The sequence below is a fragment of the Sorghum bicolor genome, chromosome 4, assembly GCF_000003195.3.
Source record: "Sorghum bicolor cultivar BTx623 chromosome 4, Sorghum_bicolor_NCBIv3, whole genome shotgun sequence".
Classification (NCBI taxonomy): Eukaryota; Viridiplantae; Streptophyta; class Magnoliopsida; order Poales; family Poaceae; genus Sorghum; species Sorghum bicolor.
The window spans coordinates 16,239,574-16,252,108 of NC_012873.2; the positions used below are offsets into that span (position 1 = coordinate 16,239,574).

At 46.6% G+C, this 12,535-nt stretch overlaps 2 protein-coding genes across 2 annotated transcripts; both read right to left on the reverse strand.

The window, feature by feature from the left end:
* LOC8062694 (nucleolin) lies at window positions 4,737–5,642 on the reverse strand. Its single transcript, XM_021458514.1, has one exon. It carries the CDS (start codon window positions 5,404–5,406, stop codon window positions 4,996–4,998), a length of 411 nt encoding a protein of 136 aa, XP_021314189.1. The 5' UTR covers window positions 5,407–5,642; the 3' UTR covers window positions 4,737–4,995.
* Window positions 9,821–11,502, reverse strand: LOC8057430 (plasma membrane-associated cation-binding protein 1). Its single transcript, XM_002453668.2, has 4 exons — window positions 11,152–11,502; window positions 10,945–11,034; window positions 10,672–10,759; window positions 9,821–10,540 (listed from the first exon to the last, which is right to left on the reverse strand). Exons 1-4 carry the CDS (start codon window positions 11,263–11,265, stop codon window positions 10,110–10,112), a joined length of 723 nt encoding a protein of 240 aa, XP_002453713.1. The 5' UTR covers window positions 11,266–11,502; the 3' UTR covers window positions 9,821–10,109.

The following is a 12,535-nucleotide window of genomic DNA, read 5'->3' on the forward strand; positions in this document are numbered from 1 at the left end:
GTATATAAACCAAGGACTACTGATGCACTACAAATGGGTGAAAGACTTACAACTTGTAGGTGCCTTCAGGAAAGTGTCTACCTCATCCTCAGGTGACATACACATTGCCTTCTTCCACAAATCCTTCAGTATATATCAATTGTTAACAAAAAAGACATTCAATTCTTGAAATTATGGCATGAAATGAGAGCTAAAATGAGGTTCAAGCAAATAACTCTGGCATCTCTATCTCCACTATTTCCAATATTTTTTATGACCAATAAGTACTTCAAAGAACTTGTACCAGAATGAAGCACTTGAGAGATCAACCTGCACTTGCATATGCTCCAATGAAGAATGCCCTTGTTTTCTTGATTTGTCTCCTTAGAACTGATCAGCAGACTTTTCTTTGTGGTAGTCTTCTGCTTTTTGGATGATGTTGGCATTCCATTGCAAGTTGCCATCTACATCCAGCAAGATAAAGAATATCAAAAAGGTTGCACTTTTGTATAAGGTAACTGAAGGCATAACAAAAATGAAAACAAACTAATTATGCTTGGCATGGAAGCACATTATTGTGGTAATTGAGTACACTGCACACGGCTAGGAGCACAACCAGCAGCGTGGAGATAAAAGTTGCTATGAAGATGTACGTCATTAATGGTATCATGAGTTTTGAAAAGGATGGTGATAATGGCAATCTCTTAAGAAGACAGCATATACCATGTGCCTTTTGCTACTGGAGTTCTTTGCAGGTGTTTTAGTAACACTGTCATTGCACTCATCAGGTGAATCCCCAATATCTGTACAGATCAAACAACAAAAGAGAAGAACCAAATAACTATATTGTAGTAGTGTATAAAAAGGCAATGTATATAACTATAAACTGTTGGTATGTATGGCACTACAACCTTTACTCTGAACTGAAAATAAAATAAATGATATAATATTCTGTCCAGAAATATTTTCTGCACTATTCCATAAAAATGTGGATGACAAATTAATTTAAATTTTTTTATTCATTGCACTCCTCATCAGGTGAATCCCAACATCATTTATTACAGATAAATTTTGTATGGATATCCAGTTAATGGAGTCAGGGTGATACTTGTTCCAGGAGGATTGTTGAGGTTATAGCATGGTGCAAGTAGGAAAAGGGGCAAGAGTTGTAAATGATAAAGATGTGGATGCCTAACAGAATTTAAATGACCCGTTTTTAGATATATTTTGTATGGATAACTAATTAATAGAGTCAGGAGCAATATTGCTTTTTCTGATGGTAATGGAGGGTTTCCACCTACTGGATTTTATTGAAAACAAACGAAAAGGTTCTCCAAAGAGCAGTATTGGTTAGGGGAGGATCATGGAGGTTGTAGACATATCCGGGTACTGGGCATACCAGTGAGGTTGGTGATGGCATTTTGTGTGCCAGTGCCAGTGCCAGTGACAGTAGACAAGGAGGTAGGGTTTGGCGAAAGGAGAGCAAGGAGCAGCAAGATATGAGGTGAACATGTTTTCTTTCTTTATCAAAATGATACATTACCTCTCCTCGTATATAGGTCGCCAACATGTCACCCACACAAAATTGAATGGAGTATATATTAAATTAGTTGCAATCCATCTTTCTAAATGAAAATAAAGTATACCCATGATATTGTGTAGATAACTTAGCAACAAAGTCTCCCACCATGTGGGAGGACGGGGTGCAGCTGCACCCCCTTTGTCCAATTAATCCATCCCTTACCATTGGCAGATCCGCAGATGGCGCGCATCCACTCTAACCCAAACATTTTCCTTTCATTTTCCCTCCTCTCTCGCTCCCCTAGATCCCAATAAAGAAGGACGGGGTCACGATCCAAAGCCGTTGTAGTAAGATGTGTTACCCGTGCTAGTGGAAAGCACGAGCGCCAATCGGCTGTAGCCAATGCTCGATCAAGCCTGACATGACAAAGGACTCCCCCTGCAACTTTCTTCTCAAACGTCCACTTCCTCCCCTCATAACCGAGGTCATACAAACCACACACATCAACCTTTTCACAAAAGCCTACAATCCGTGCACTTTTGTGTTCTTCCACACCCATATGCTCATTTCTATGCAGGACTTCATTGAAGTCTCCTATACATACTCAAGGTTGATGCGATGATGCCTTAATAAATTTCAACATGTCCCATGTTTTATATGGCGCTCTATCGTCTGTGAGCCTCCCCATAAACACATGTTAGTCTCCACGGCTCCCTCCTATTCTCGGTAACAATTGCATCAATATGGTACTGCAAGTACGGTGAAATTTCCACTCTAATATTATTATTCTAGAAGACACCAAGTCCGCCACTACAGCCTACACTACTAACAGCAAAGGAATTTAAAAACCTAGAGTACTTTTCAACTACTCAACCCGTGCTTTGTGGATTTGGGTTTGAAGTACACGGAGCACCGTTGGGGCAAACCTCTTCGCAAATTCATGAAGCTCCTTGACTGTCACAGCGTTGCCCAAACCGTGACAATTCTAGCTGAAGCAACTTTGTTCCAGGCGGTCCTCCGCACTGGAGGCCGCCATAAAACCCTCTACATTGCTCTTTGACTGCTCCCTCCAAGTTTCAACTTCTCCATATGGGATACATATTGAGGTGGAGGCAGTGGAGTGCCCTTTGAAGCTCCGCTCGAGGACACTATAAGCCACCTCCTTGTATTATTCACCACATTCTCCTTCTCAGATGGTTGAGGTGACTTAGCCATGCCTCCATCGAACCCCTCTTCTGAGAGACCCCTATGTCTTTGCCCTCCTTCTTCTCCTTCCACATGCCTTCTCGAGCCCCTCCAAACTGACCACCGTGACCCCTCGCTCATCTTCGATGCCCAAAACTGCTCTGGTGACTTCGCTGGTCTTCAAAAGGCTTCGGTCTTCTATGCTCGACTCCCATGGTTGATCGAACACAAGGTGTGCCCATATGCTAGGAGTCACCCCAGCTATCATCTAGCCCCCAAACTAAAGCTCGTCATCTGTAAACTTGTCAGACCAACACTCCAGATGAATATGGCCCATCAAATCACAATGGGTGTAGTAGTGTGGCATCTTCTCATACTTAACTTGTAGTTGTATCAGCGCACATCCCTCCAGAGCTAGTGTGACAAACTTGGCCAATGGTTTCATCGAAGCAAGGCTGACCCTTTCCATATGGAAATTTCCTCAGCCACTTGACACCACCTTCATCTACACCACAATGACCTCCCCCACCTACTCCACAAGCTTCAGATAATTGTTTCTATCATGTACAAGGGCAGGATTTTATGAATTTGGGATTGGTCTAGCCTCGTTGAACTCCTCCAACATCAATGTGTAATATCATAATATCCATGGTCCTTCCTCCAAAATCCTCTTCCAGTCTCCTAGGCAAAAAGCATGGACCAAGAATAGGTTCTGACCAATTGCATGAAAATAAACCTCTCTGGCTGTGTTCCATGTCATCCTCATCGTCGCAAACAATGACTACTCTCTGAACTACTTCGAGGTCAGCAGTCTCGCCGCTGCCAGCCACTTCACCTCTGATAAGTTGTTCCTCTCCTCGCTGGCCAGAACAACCCCATCTATCTCCGCTTCGCTCAAGTATAAGGTTCTGAGGAGACTCTCCACTTCGTCTCCCACCTCCGGCCTTTTTTACATCAAAGGCTTCCACTACCATTCTCGCAGACACACAATCCAAACACATGTCGTTTCTCTGTAGCCTGCCAAGGCCAAGTAGGTGCGCAAGGGCAGCCCCATGATCATCCCGAATGTACAAGAGGAAGAGACCGACAGGAGTCTCGCCGAGATCATCCTCCACGGATCGCCTTGGAGTCGATAAACCCTAGGTCGCAGCCACCATAGTCGTGTTTGATACTTCTCTTTAGGGGAGGCCGTGGTGGATACCTGCATCGTGTTTTCCAGTGTGATATGCGGCCCATAGACCCCTTTAATACAATCGGCTTCTGTTGAGGTCTGGCCCAGCAGCACAGCTGCCTCTATGGCTAGGAGTCTAGGACTCAAACCCACTATGGCCCTGTTATAAGAGTAACTAGATGACGCGTGCGAACAATTAAGGCTCCTCTTCCTAGACGACGCGCGCGAACAATTAAGGCTCCTCTTCCTTCACTTGATTTAGGCTCGTCAGCAGTAGGTGTAACAAAAGCATTAAGGGGGTGTTTAGTTTATAGGGTGTTAAAATTTAACAGGTATTGTAGCATTTTCATTTTATTTGGCAATTATTATCCTATCATTGGCTAATTAGGCTTCAAATTACTCCGTAGTTGTGTTTTTAGTTTCATAGATAGTCCCTATTTAGCATGTGTAAACATTCGATGCGATGGAAATTATAGTCCCTATTTAGCATGTGTAAACATTCGATGCGATGGAAATTAAAGTTTAACTCCCCAAACCAAACATGACCTAAGGCCTCGTTGAAAAGTTTTCGGATGTAGCATTTTCATTTGTATTTGTATTTGGTAATTATTGTCCAATCATGGATTAACTAAACTCAAAAGATTTATGTCACAAATTACAGGTAAATTGTACAATTAGTAATTTTTTTTATCTATATTTAATGTTTCATACATTTGCTAGCAAGATTCGATACGATGAGAAATCTTCAAAAGTTTTTGAATTCCGGGTGTAACCAAACAAGGCCCAAAAACAGGGGCAGTCAAGTTATTATTCTCAACAAATTTGCTTTGAAGTCTGGAGCGCACATCATAACGAGAGAAGCTGCAAGCACGATGAGGATTATGGCACTGAGGCAACCAACAATCACGAATTACAGTACTCTAATTAAGATCTGTTTTTCGATGCCATACAAGTTTTGAATGTGAAAAACTTTTTGGTTTAACCCAATCAAAACAGGAGATTACACCAAGCGGTTTAGTACGCATACTGATTGATGCGTTGAGTTCTAACTTATTGTTTTTTCTGTTTGAATTCTCTGTCAAAATCCCAAAAAGAAACCACCAAACAAACACGCAGCGAGCCGAGCTCTGCAGCTCACTCACCGCCTTCCACGCTTGGGCGCCGCGTCGTGCTCAGAGTCATCCTCAGAGTCGTTCTCGAATTCATCGAGATCCTCGTCGTCGAAGTCGCCGTCGAACTCCCCGTCGCTGCCCATAGCCTCGAACTCGTCCTCATCCTCATCCTCCTCGTCCTCGCTCACCGCCTTCGCCGCCGCCTTCCGGCCCGCGCCGCCGCGTGCCGCGTAACCGCGCCGGGCGCACAAAGCAGCAGCTGCAGCCGCAGCCGCGGTCGTAGGCTGCAGAAGAAATCTGGCGTTGGTGCCGGCCGCCGCCGCCACCGGCCGGAGAGGGGCGAGGAGGGACAGGGGGCTCGGAGCCGCCGCCGCCGCCGCTGTCGCTGCGGCGGCGAGGCGGCGGAGTGCGAGCGAGGCGGCGCGGTGCATGGCCATCGGCCCTATGAAGTGTGAATTGGGGAGGGGAATGCGGCCAGGGCGCGTATTGTTGATTAAGGGGTGGCGGCGGCTAGGGTTTGGGTTTCGGAGGGGGTTTTATGGAGCGGGATGCGCCGGCTGCAAGTTGAAGGAAGCTTCCAGAGACCCCATCGCCGCCTCTGCTCATCTCCATGGCTCCATCTCCAGTCTTCCCATGCCGGATGTTCCTTTTCGCCTCTTTCTTTTGCTTCTTCTGGACTTGGGCTAGGCTGGTAGTGCTATTGGGCCGTGGATTAACTGGAAGATGGTGGTAGTGTTTTCATGTGAGAAAATAGTCTATTAGAATTTGACCTCTCCTAAATTTCATCCAAGTCCAATTTATCTTCCCAACCCCAGCCAAAAAAAAACTTGTTTTGTAACTGTCCTAATTTTCTCAATAAATATTTTAAATCTTATTCTTGGCTAATGTGACACCACGTTAACTGTTAGGTCAGTCTCAGTGGAGGTTTCATCATGATGTCATGCACATTTATTAGAGGGTCATGTCAGCAAAACTGCATTTTTTGCATGAAACGAAGAGGAGAGAGAAAGAAGTAGTTTCACCATGGCGAAACTCCGCGGGCGTTGTTTCCCATGCGGTGAAACGGGATGAAATCCCCATTGAGGGCTAAATCGTTTCACCATCTTGCATGTGATCCAATCATTTTGCAGTAATCAAATGCTTTGCCCAGCCTAGGAAACGTCAAGGTGAAACTCATGCATTGTGGACGTTGTTTCATTATTCGTTTCATTGATGCTCTGTCAGCGGATTTGTTTTGGAAACAGTGCATTGAAACGGGCAACTGAGACTGGCCTTATGTGTCGTTACGTCAACTACGATGAGATAATCAACTGTACATTGGTAATTTAAGGTATTAATTAGACTTCCAAATATTTTTGGAGATACATAAATCCTTTGTTTTAGACTAGTATATTGCCCATGCTAACGCTATGGTAACGTCTAGAAAAAAATAAGTCATGAAACTAAAATATAAATCAACTGATGAAACAAACACAAACTCAATTGTTAGAAAGAATCAACTGAGAAAAATAATGTTTACCTGTTCTATTTAAATGCAGGCTCAGTTTTAAAAGCATGTAAAAAAATTCTAATCTCCTACAACTAAAAAGAAAGAAAGTAAGATCATGATTTGGTGCGACAATGGTTCGCTTCGCTTCGTCGGTCCGCTTCACCCATGTGATCCCGCGAGCATAGAGATGGAAGGCGCCGAGAGGTAGGACTGTGATGCCTACTCGCCCCAATCCCGCGATCAATCACACTCCATCCCTCTTGCGACCCCATTCCAATCATGCTCGCGCACCGGTATCGCCGATGCCTCCTCTCCCTCCCTGCCCTCGGCCTTGTGTGACGCGTTGCCTCGGCAGAGAGAGGAGCTCGTTGACCCACTCTCGTGCGTTCATACCCTGGACCGGTGACGCGAAGTTGCTTGCTCCTAGGCTCGCCTAGTGCTCCGTCATTCCCCATCTATCACACACCCAAAATCTCAGCCTTCGTCGCCCGACTGCTTCCTACAAAAGATGGCAATCTCCCCCGCAATCCCGACGATCCGTACAATCGATCCATCCCTCATCCTTGTAGAAATTCTTGCTCTGCCCTCGCCCTAATTAAGCCTGGTGGAAAACCACACGGCATCCCTATGTCGCCACATGTCCCCAATGGCGTGCGCGACGTGCCTACGCCGCTGCAGCCGCGTCATCCAGTGCCATCACCACAAGGCCACGCCGCCACCAGAAACATTTTAATCTAGATCTCTCGCTCAAGACATGGGGAGCCACCTGATCATGCGCTGCACTGACATCAACCACGTCGACAATGCCATCGCTCCTGCCAGACGCTCCCTAGGGAAGCTTGTCGTAGTCGAGGAGAAGGCACTGAACCATCTCCACGAGGTGGGAAGCAGAGAGCGGTGATGTCTTTGCTCTTTGTATTCAATGTGTGTCTTGCTCTTCCTTGCTGGTGTCGTGCCCTTGTGCTCTGCTGTGCGTCGGCTGCGGTGTTCCTGCTGTCATCGTCAACCAATGTCCCCATCTGGACCGCTACCGAGGGTCGCCATACATGTGGGTCACGCACTTGCAAATCAGGCCACACTCCTCCTCAGCACCGACTGCGGCGCTCGTGAAGGTCGTGGGCGATCGGCGTGGCTTCATTCTCCCCTCGGTGGCTTCCTCCTCAGCAGTCAGCAACGATCGCGGAGCTCACAGAGGTGGGGATGTGGCGGAGCACCTTGCAGCGCTCACGGAGGCACGACGTCGGCTGCCACGGCCGGCTCCTTGGCGTCGTCGACTTGCCCCTTGGCGGCAACAGGCGGTTTCTTTCTTTTTCTATTTTTTGGCTATCGGTGATTGATCGCGTTGAAGCCGCGACACCGGTTGGAGATAGCGGGCGCGAGGATGCATTGAAGCCTGAGAGCGATTGTGGCCGCAAGATTGATGCTTAGGAAAGATTATTTTGTAGCCTTTGATTTTAATAAATACAATTTATTGTGTATATTTTAGTGGGTACATGTTGGTTGAAAGCTCTTAGTAGGAGTGTTTTAATGGGAAACCTAGTATAATTTAGACTGTTCTAGAGATAAAAAAAATCATAACACGTAACAACTACCCTACTACTCGCAAGTCGCAACTCACGTTCACAAACACTCACGGAGGATGACACTATTTACTTTGGCGTGTATTTAATACCCATCATGTGCCACGACATTTCGCTGGTTGAAAAAAATAACTGCTGATAATAATGATATTGATTTGTTATAAAAGAAAAATATAATTATATAGCTAAAAATTAATGCTGATGGCGTGGCTTATATAAAAAGCCATGTGATAACCTCTAGCGTCAGTATAAAGGTTATTTTCTAAAAAAAAGAATAGTTCGAAAAGCTAAAATTAAAAACGTTCGAACTGCCAAAGGGCCAGTAGAGTCCAGCTATAAAATGAAGCCGAGGTTAAAAGGTGAAGATACAGACTTAGAGGTTTTAATTATTTTTTGGTACAAACTTTAGGGGAGTGTATGCATCCCCAACTATTTGGCAAATAGTCTTTGTATTCATATATTTACAAAAAAATCTAAAAAACATCTATCCAACGGGTTGGTAATTGGGCTTTGCAGTTTTGTTAATTTGTCAAATAGAGAAGGACTCGCATATATGACAAGCCCCTCCGCGCTTGGCATTGCGTCCCTTGCGTGAAATCTATCGCCCCCACACGTGGTCGCGCGACTACTCTCTCCTCCTGCCGCCAGATTTTCTTTTTTGTCAAGTGATTAATACCAAACCATTGGAGATTGCCTCTTTTCACCTTTGCTATATTTATTCGCGACTTGGCAAACTCCCTCATTTGCCAAACGAACTATGTAAAATGGTTGGGAAGGCTCCTTCATTGTGTCACGGCCGTTTTAGAAGAGTGATAATTTAAGGCTCCTCCAAAATGGCTTTGATCTCTCTGTTTTTCACTAAAAACAACTTCCTTGCGATAAGGAATTTTGGTAGAGGTTCTTACAAGATGGCCCTTTGGTAGAGGTTCTCATTAGCAAACAAATCGATGAGGGGCTCGATAAGGAAAACGTGACAACACTACACATGCGTGTGGGTCGATCGTCACATCACATACACATAGTACACGATTCAGATCCCATCTATCATTTCAAGCTTTTCCTCGGTATATACATTTTCATTTTCAGGCCATTGTTTAGCTCTCCGGATGAAAAGTTTTCATATCACTATAGCATATTCGTTTGTATTTGATAATTATTGTTTAATTATAGACTAGCTAAACTTAAAAAATTTATTTTATAAATTATAGATAAACTATGTAATTAGTTATTTATATATATATATAATACTTTATACATGTATCGTAAGATTTCATATGACAGATAATTTTTAAAAAAATATTTTTTTTTGGTGTAACCACTTCTGCAACTTTTTTGGGCCGGAGGCGGACAGCAAGATCCATTGCACAGCTGGTAGCAGGAATCCAATGCGGCACATGCAGATGAACTGCAACACAACTGTGGGCCTCGCTAAACTGGCACACGTACGGGGCCCAGTACTGCGCGCGGTAGCGCACAAACGGTACGACAGAAAACCAGTTATGGCCCCAAAACAACACACCACGCACATGAGCGGTACTCGGTAGACCCCATCTCTCACTCAGAGCCGAGCCGAGCCGATGAGGTACTACTACTTGCAATTACTGTTGCTACTAAGTAGTAATTTATTAGTACATTTTATGACCCCACACATAAATATATATACATGGAATTATTGAAATGTAAAGCTAATGATCACGTACTCGTTAATAAATATGACCTGAAATTTAATTTCCTGGTGTGTGTATATATACATACTATAGGCATAGAGTGATGGATCGAGAATGAAGCAAATTAAAGAATAATTGAGTTGAACCAAAACTGGCAATAATATACATAGAGTATCCTCACACTGCATATGAATAAATACTGGCAAAAAGAATTATAGGCTTACATATACATACATAAATATCTAACCGGTTTGCACAGCAATAACATGTGGATCGGATCGAGCAACAAAAACACATCGTGTGCATATATGCAAGAACAATGGATGGTGATGTGATTGTAGATCGAGCACGGTAGAGCAGCTAGCTAGGGGCTGCGATGGACCTGCATGCAGAACCCTAGCTAGCTAGGCCTTGGGTGTCTCCTCCTCGGCCTTCGCCGGCTCCGCCTCGGCTGCCGCAGGAGCAGCGGCGGCCTCAGCTTCTGGCGCTGCCTCGGCCGCCGGCGCCGCCTCCGCGGTGGGCTCTGCGGCAGCTGCTGCTGCATCAGCAGGAGGAGCAGTCTCGGCGGCGGCCGGTGCAGGCGTCGTCGTCTCTTCTTTCTTCTGCTCCGCTTCTTCCTTCTTCTCGGCGGCGGCGGCGGCGGCTTCCTCTTTCTTCTCCTCAACGGCGGCTGCCTCCTCAGTGGCGGCCGGTGCCTCCTTGGTGGCGGTCGCCTCCTCGGCGGCGACAGGGAGCAGCGTGGAGACCTTCTCGAAGGTGGAGAAGATGGGGCCGGACAGCAGGACCGGGCCGACCTTGGAGATGCCGTCGCTCACTTGCTTGGCTCCAGGGAATTCTGATCATCAGATCACCTCATCATCAGTACAGTACACAGATAATAAGAGAGTAGCAACTACTGTTCATTGATGAGATATGCAGTTAATTTGTTGTGTGTCTGGCAGTGCGTGGCCCAGTACTCCTACTCACCGATCTTGGCCAGCTCCTCGAAGAACTTGGTGATTGCGGCGGAGTTCTTCTTGATCCCGGACACCTTGCTCCTCTCCTTGATCAGAAGCTGTAGCCACACACATACGTACATAAACTTTCTTTTCAGTAGTCCCTTATTATGTTCATTGATGCCTGCAGCTAGATCACTGATCTGACACGCACTGTAGTACAAACTGCCGTATATATATATACTTATGTTGAGGAGGTACACTGTAACACAGTAGGAGTGTATATATATATGATGATGGTTACCTTGAGTGGTGCAGGGGCAGACTCGTAGATCTCGACGACCTTGGGCAGGAGATCAGCCTTCTTCTCCTGGAACTCGCCATTGATCCCCTCCTGTATGCACAAGAGAGAAGCACAAACGTCACCCAAATGACAGGTCGACGGTGGCGAATATATAAGACGAGGAAGAGGCATGCATGCAAATGTAAATGCAAATGCGCGCACACTGACCTTGGACTCGTCGAAGGACTTGACGAGCTCGGCGGCGGCGGCGGCCTTCTTGCCGGCGCTCTTGACGAAGACGAGCTTGATCTTGGGCAGCACCTTGGACTTCCAGATGTCCATGGCCGGCTATGTTGCTCTGGGAAGGCAAAGCAAGGCACGACGACAGGGCAGCTGCGGCGTCGGGCAGGTGCAGCAGCAGCAACAGCAGCACGGGCTTGCTAGTAATCAGTGCCCCCCTACAGATGATACGTGAGGTGGACGCGCGCTGCTGTGGCTGTTAATGGCGGACAGGTTACTACGCCGCCCCTGATGTTTATAGGACTGGCTGCACCCACAAGAGCTCCCGGCATTGCCAGGGATTTGCGGGAATGCCACTGCTTCCTGCGCTAATAATTGGGCTCCGCGGAACCAACGACAGTCGACAGCGCCAGCCCAGCAGAGGTTAGCGTGATTGATGTTTGATGATGACCCCCCCAAAAAAAAAATGCCTAGCTCTGAGATTACCAAACTGTCCATCATGGCCACTTGTGGCAACGGCCTCTTCATCAGACAGAGAGAGGAGAGGACGACGGAGTGGCAGGGGCGTGAATAGGAGCAAACAGCAGGGGCAGGTCCGTAGGCACGGCTGGCGCCGCGCTGCCCAGGCCAGTCGCCCGTTGGTGGGGACCGCGGCACGGGCCCACGCCACGGTGTCCCAGGATTGACGCGAGATTGCGCGGGAGCGGCCGGGCCCAGGCGCGCGCTGGCGTAGATCTATACGGCCCCGGCCGGTGGGGACCCGTGGGTTTTGGACCCACGCGCCGGTGACAGGCGACGGGTCGAGGAGCGGTGCTCGAAGCAGTCAGAGGCAACGGTCGTGTGGACTGGCCGGGGTGAGACCGCCGACCTCGTGGCCTTGCTGGCGCGGCCAGCGTGGCGCGCAGCTGCCGTGTTCCCCCGCTCCCTCCCTGTGGCTGAAAACCCTCGCCTCCGGCACCCATCGCAGTAGACAACCACGATCTGATTCTTCTGAACTATAATAGGGACGAGGTGCGCTGTGCTCGTACCGGGTTTCGTGCTCTACAGTGCGCCCAAGGTCTTGTTTAGTTTCAAAATATTTTGCAAAATATGAATAGTACCAATTTCGTTTGTATTGACAAATATTGTCCAATTATAGACTAACCAGGCTCAAAAGATTCGTCTCGTCAATTCCGACCAAACTGTGTAATTAGTTTTTATTTTCGTCTATATTTAATATTTTTATTGCATACGTCTAAAGATTCGATGTGACGAGGAATCTGAAAAATTTTGCAAAATTTTTTGGGAACTAAACAAGGCCCAAATATAGCTAAACTGATTAGATTCTTTTACAGTCAAACATGAGTTTTATTTACATTAAATATGTTGTCAC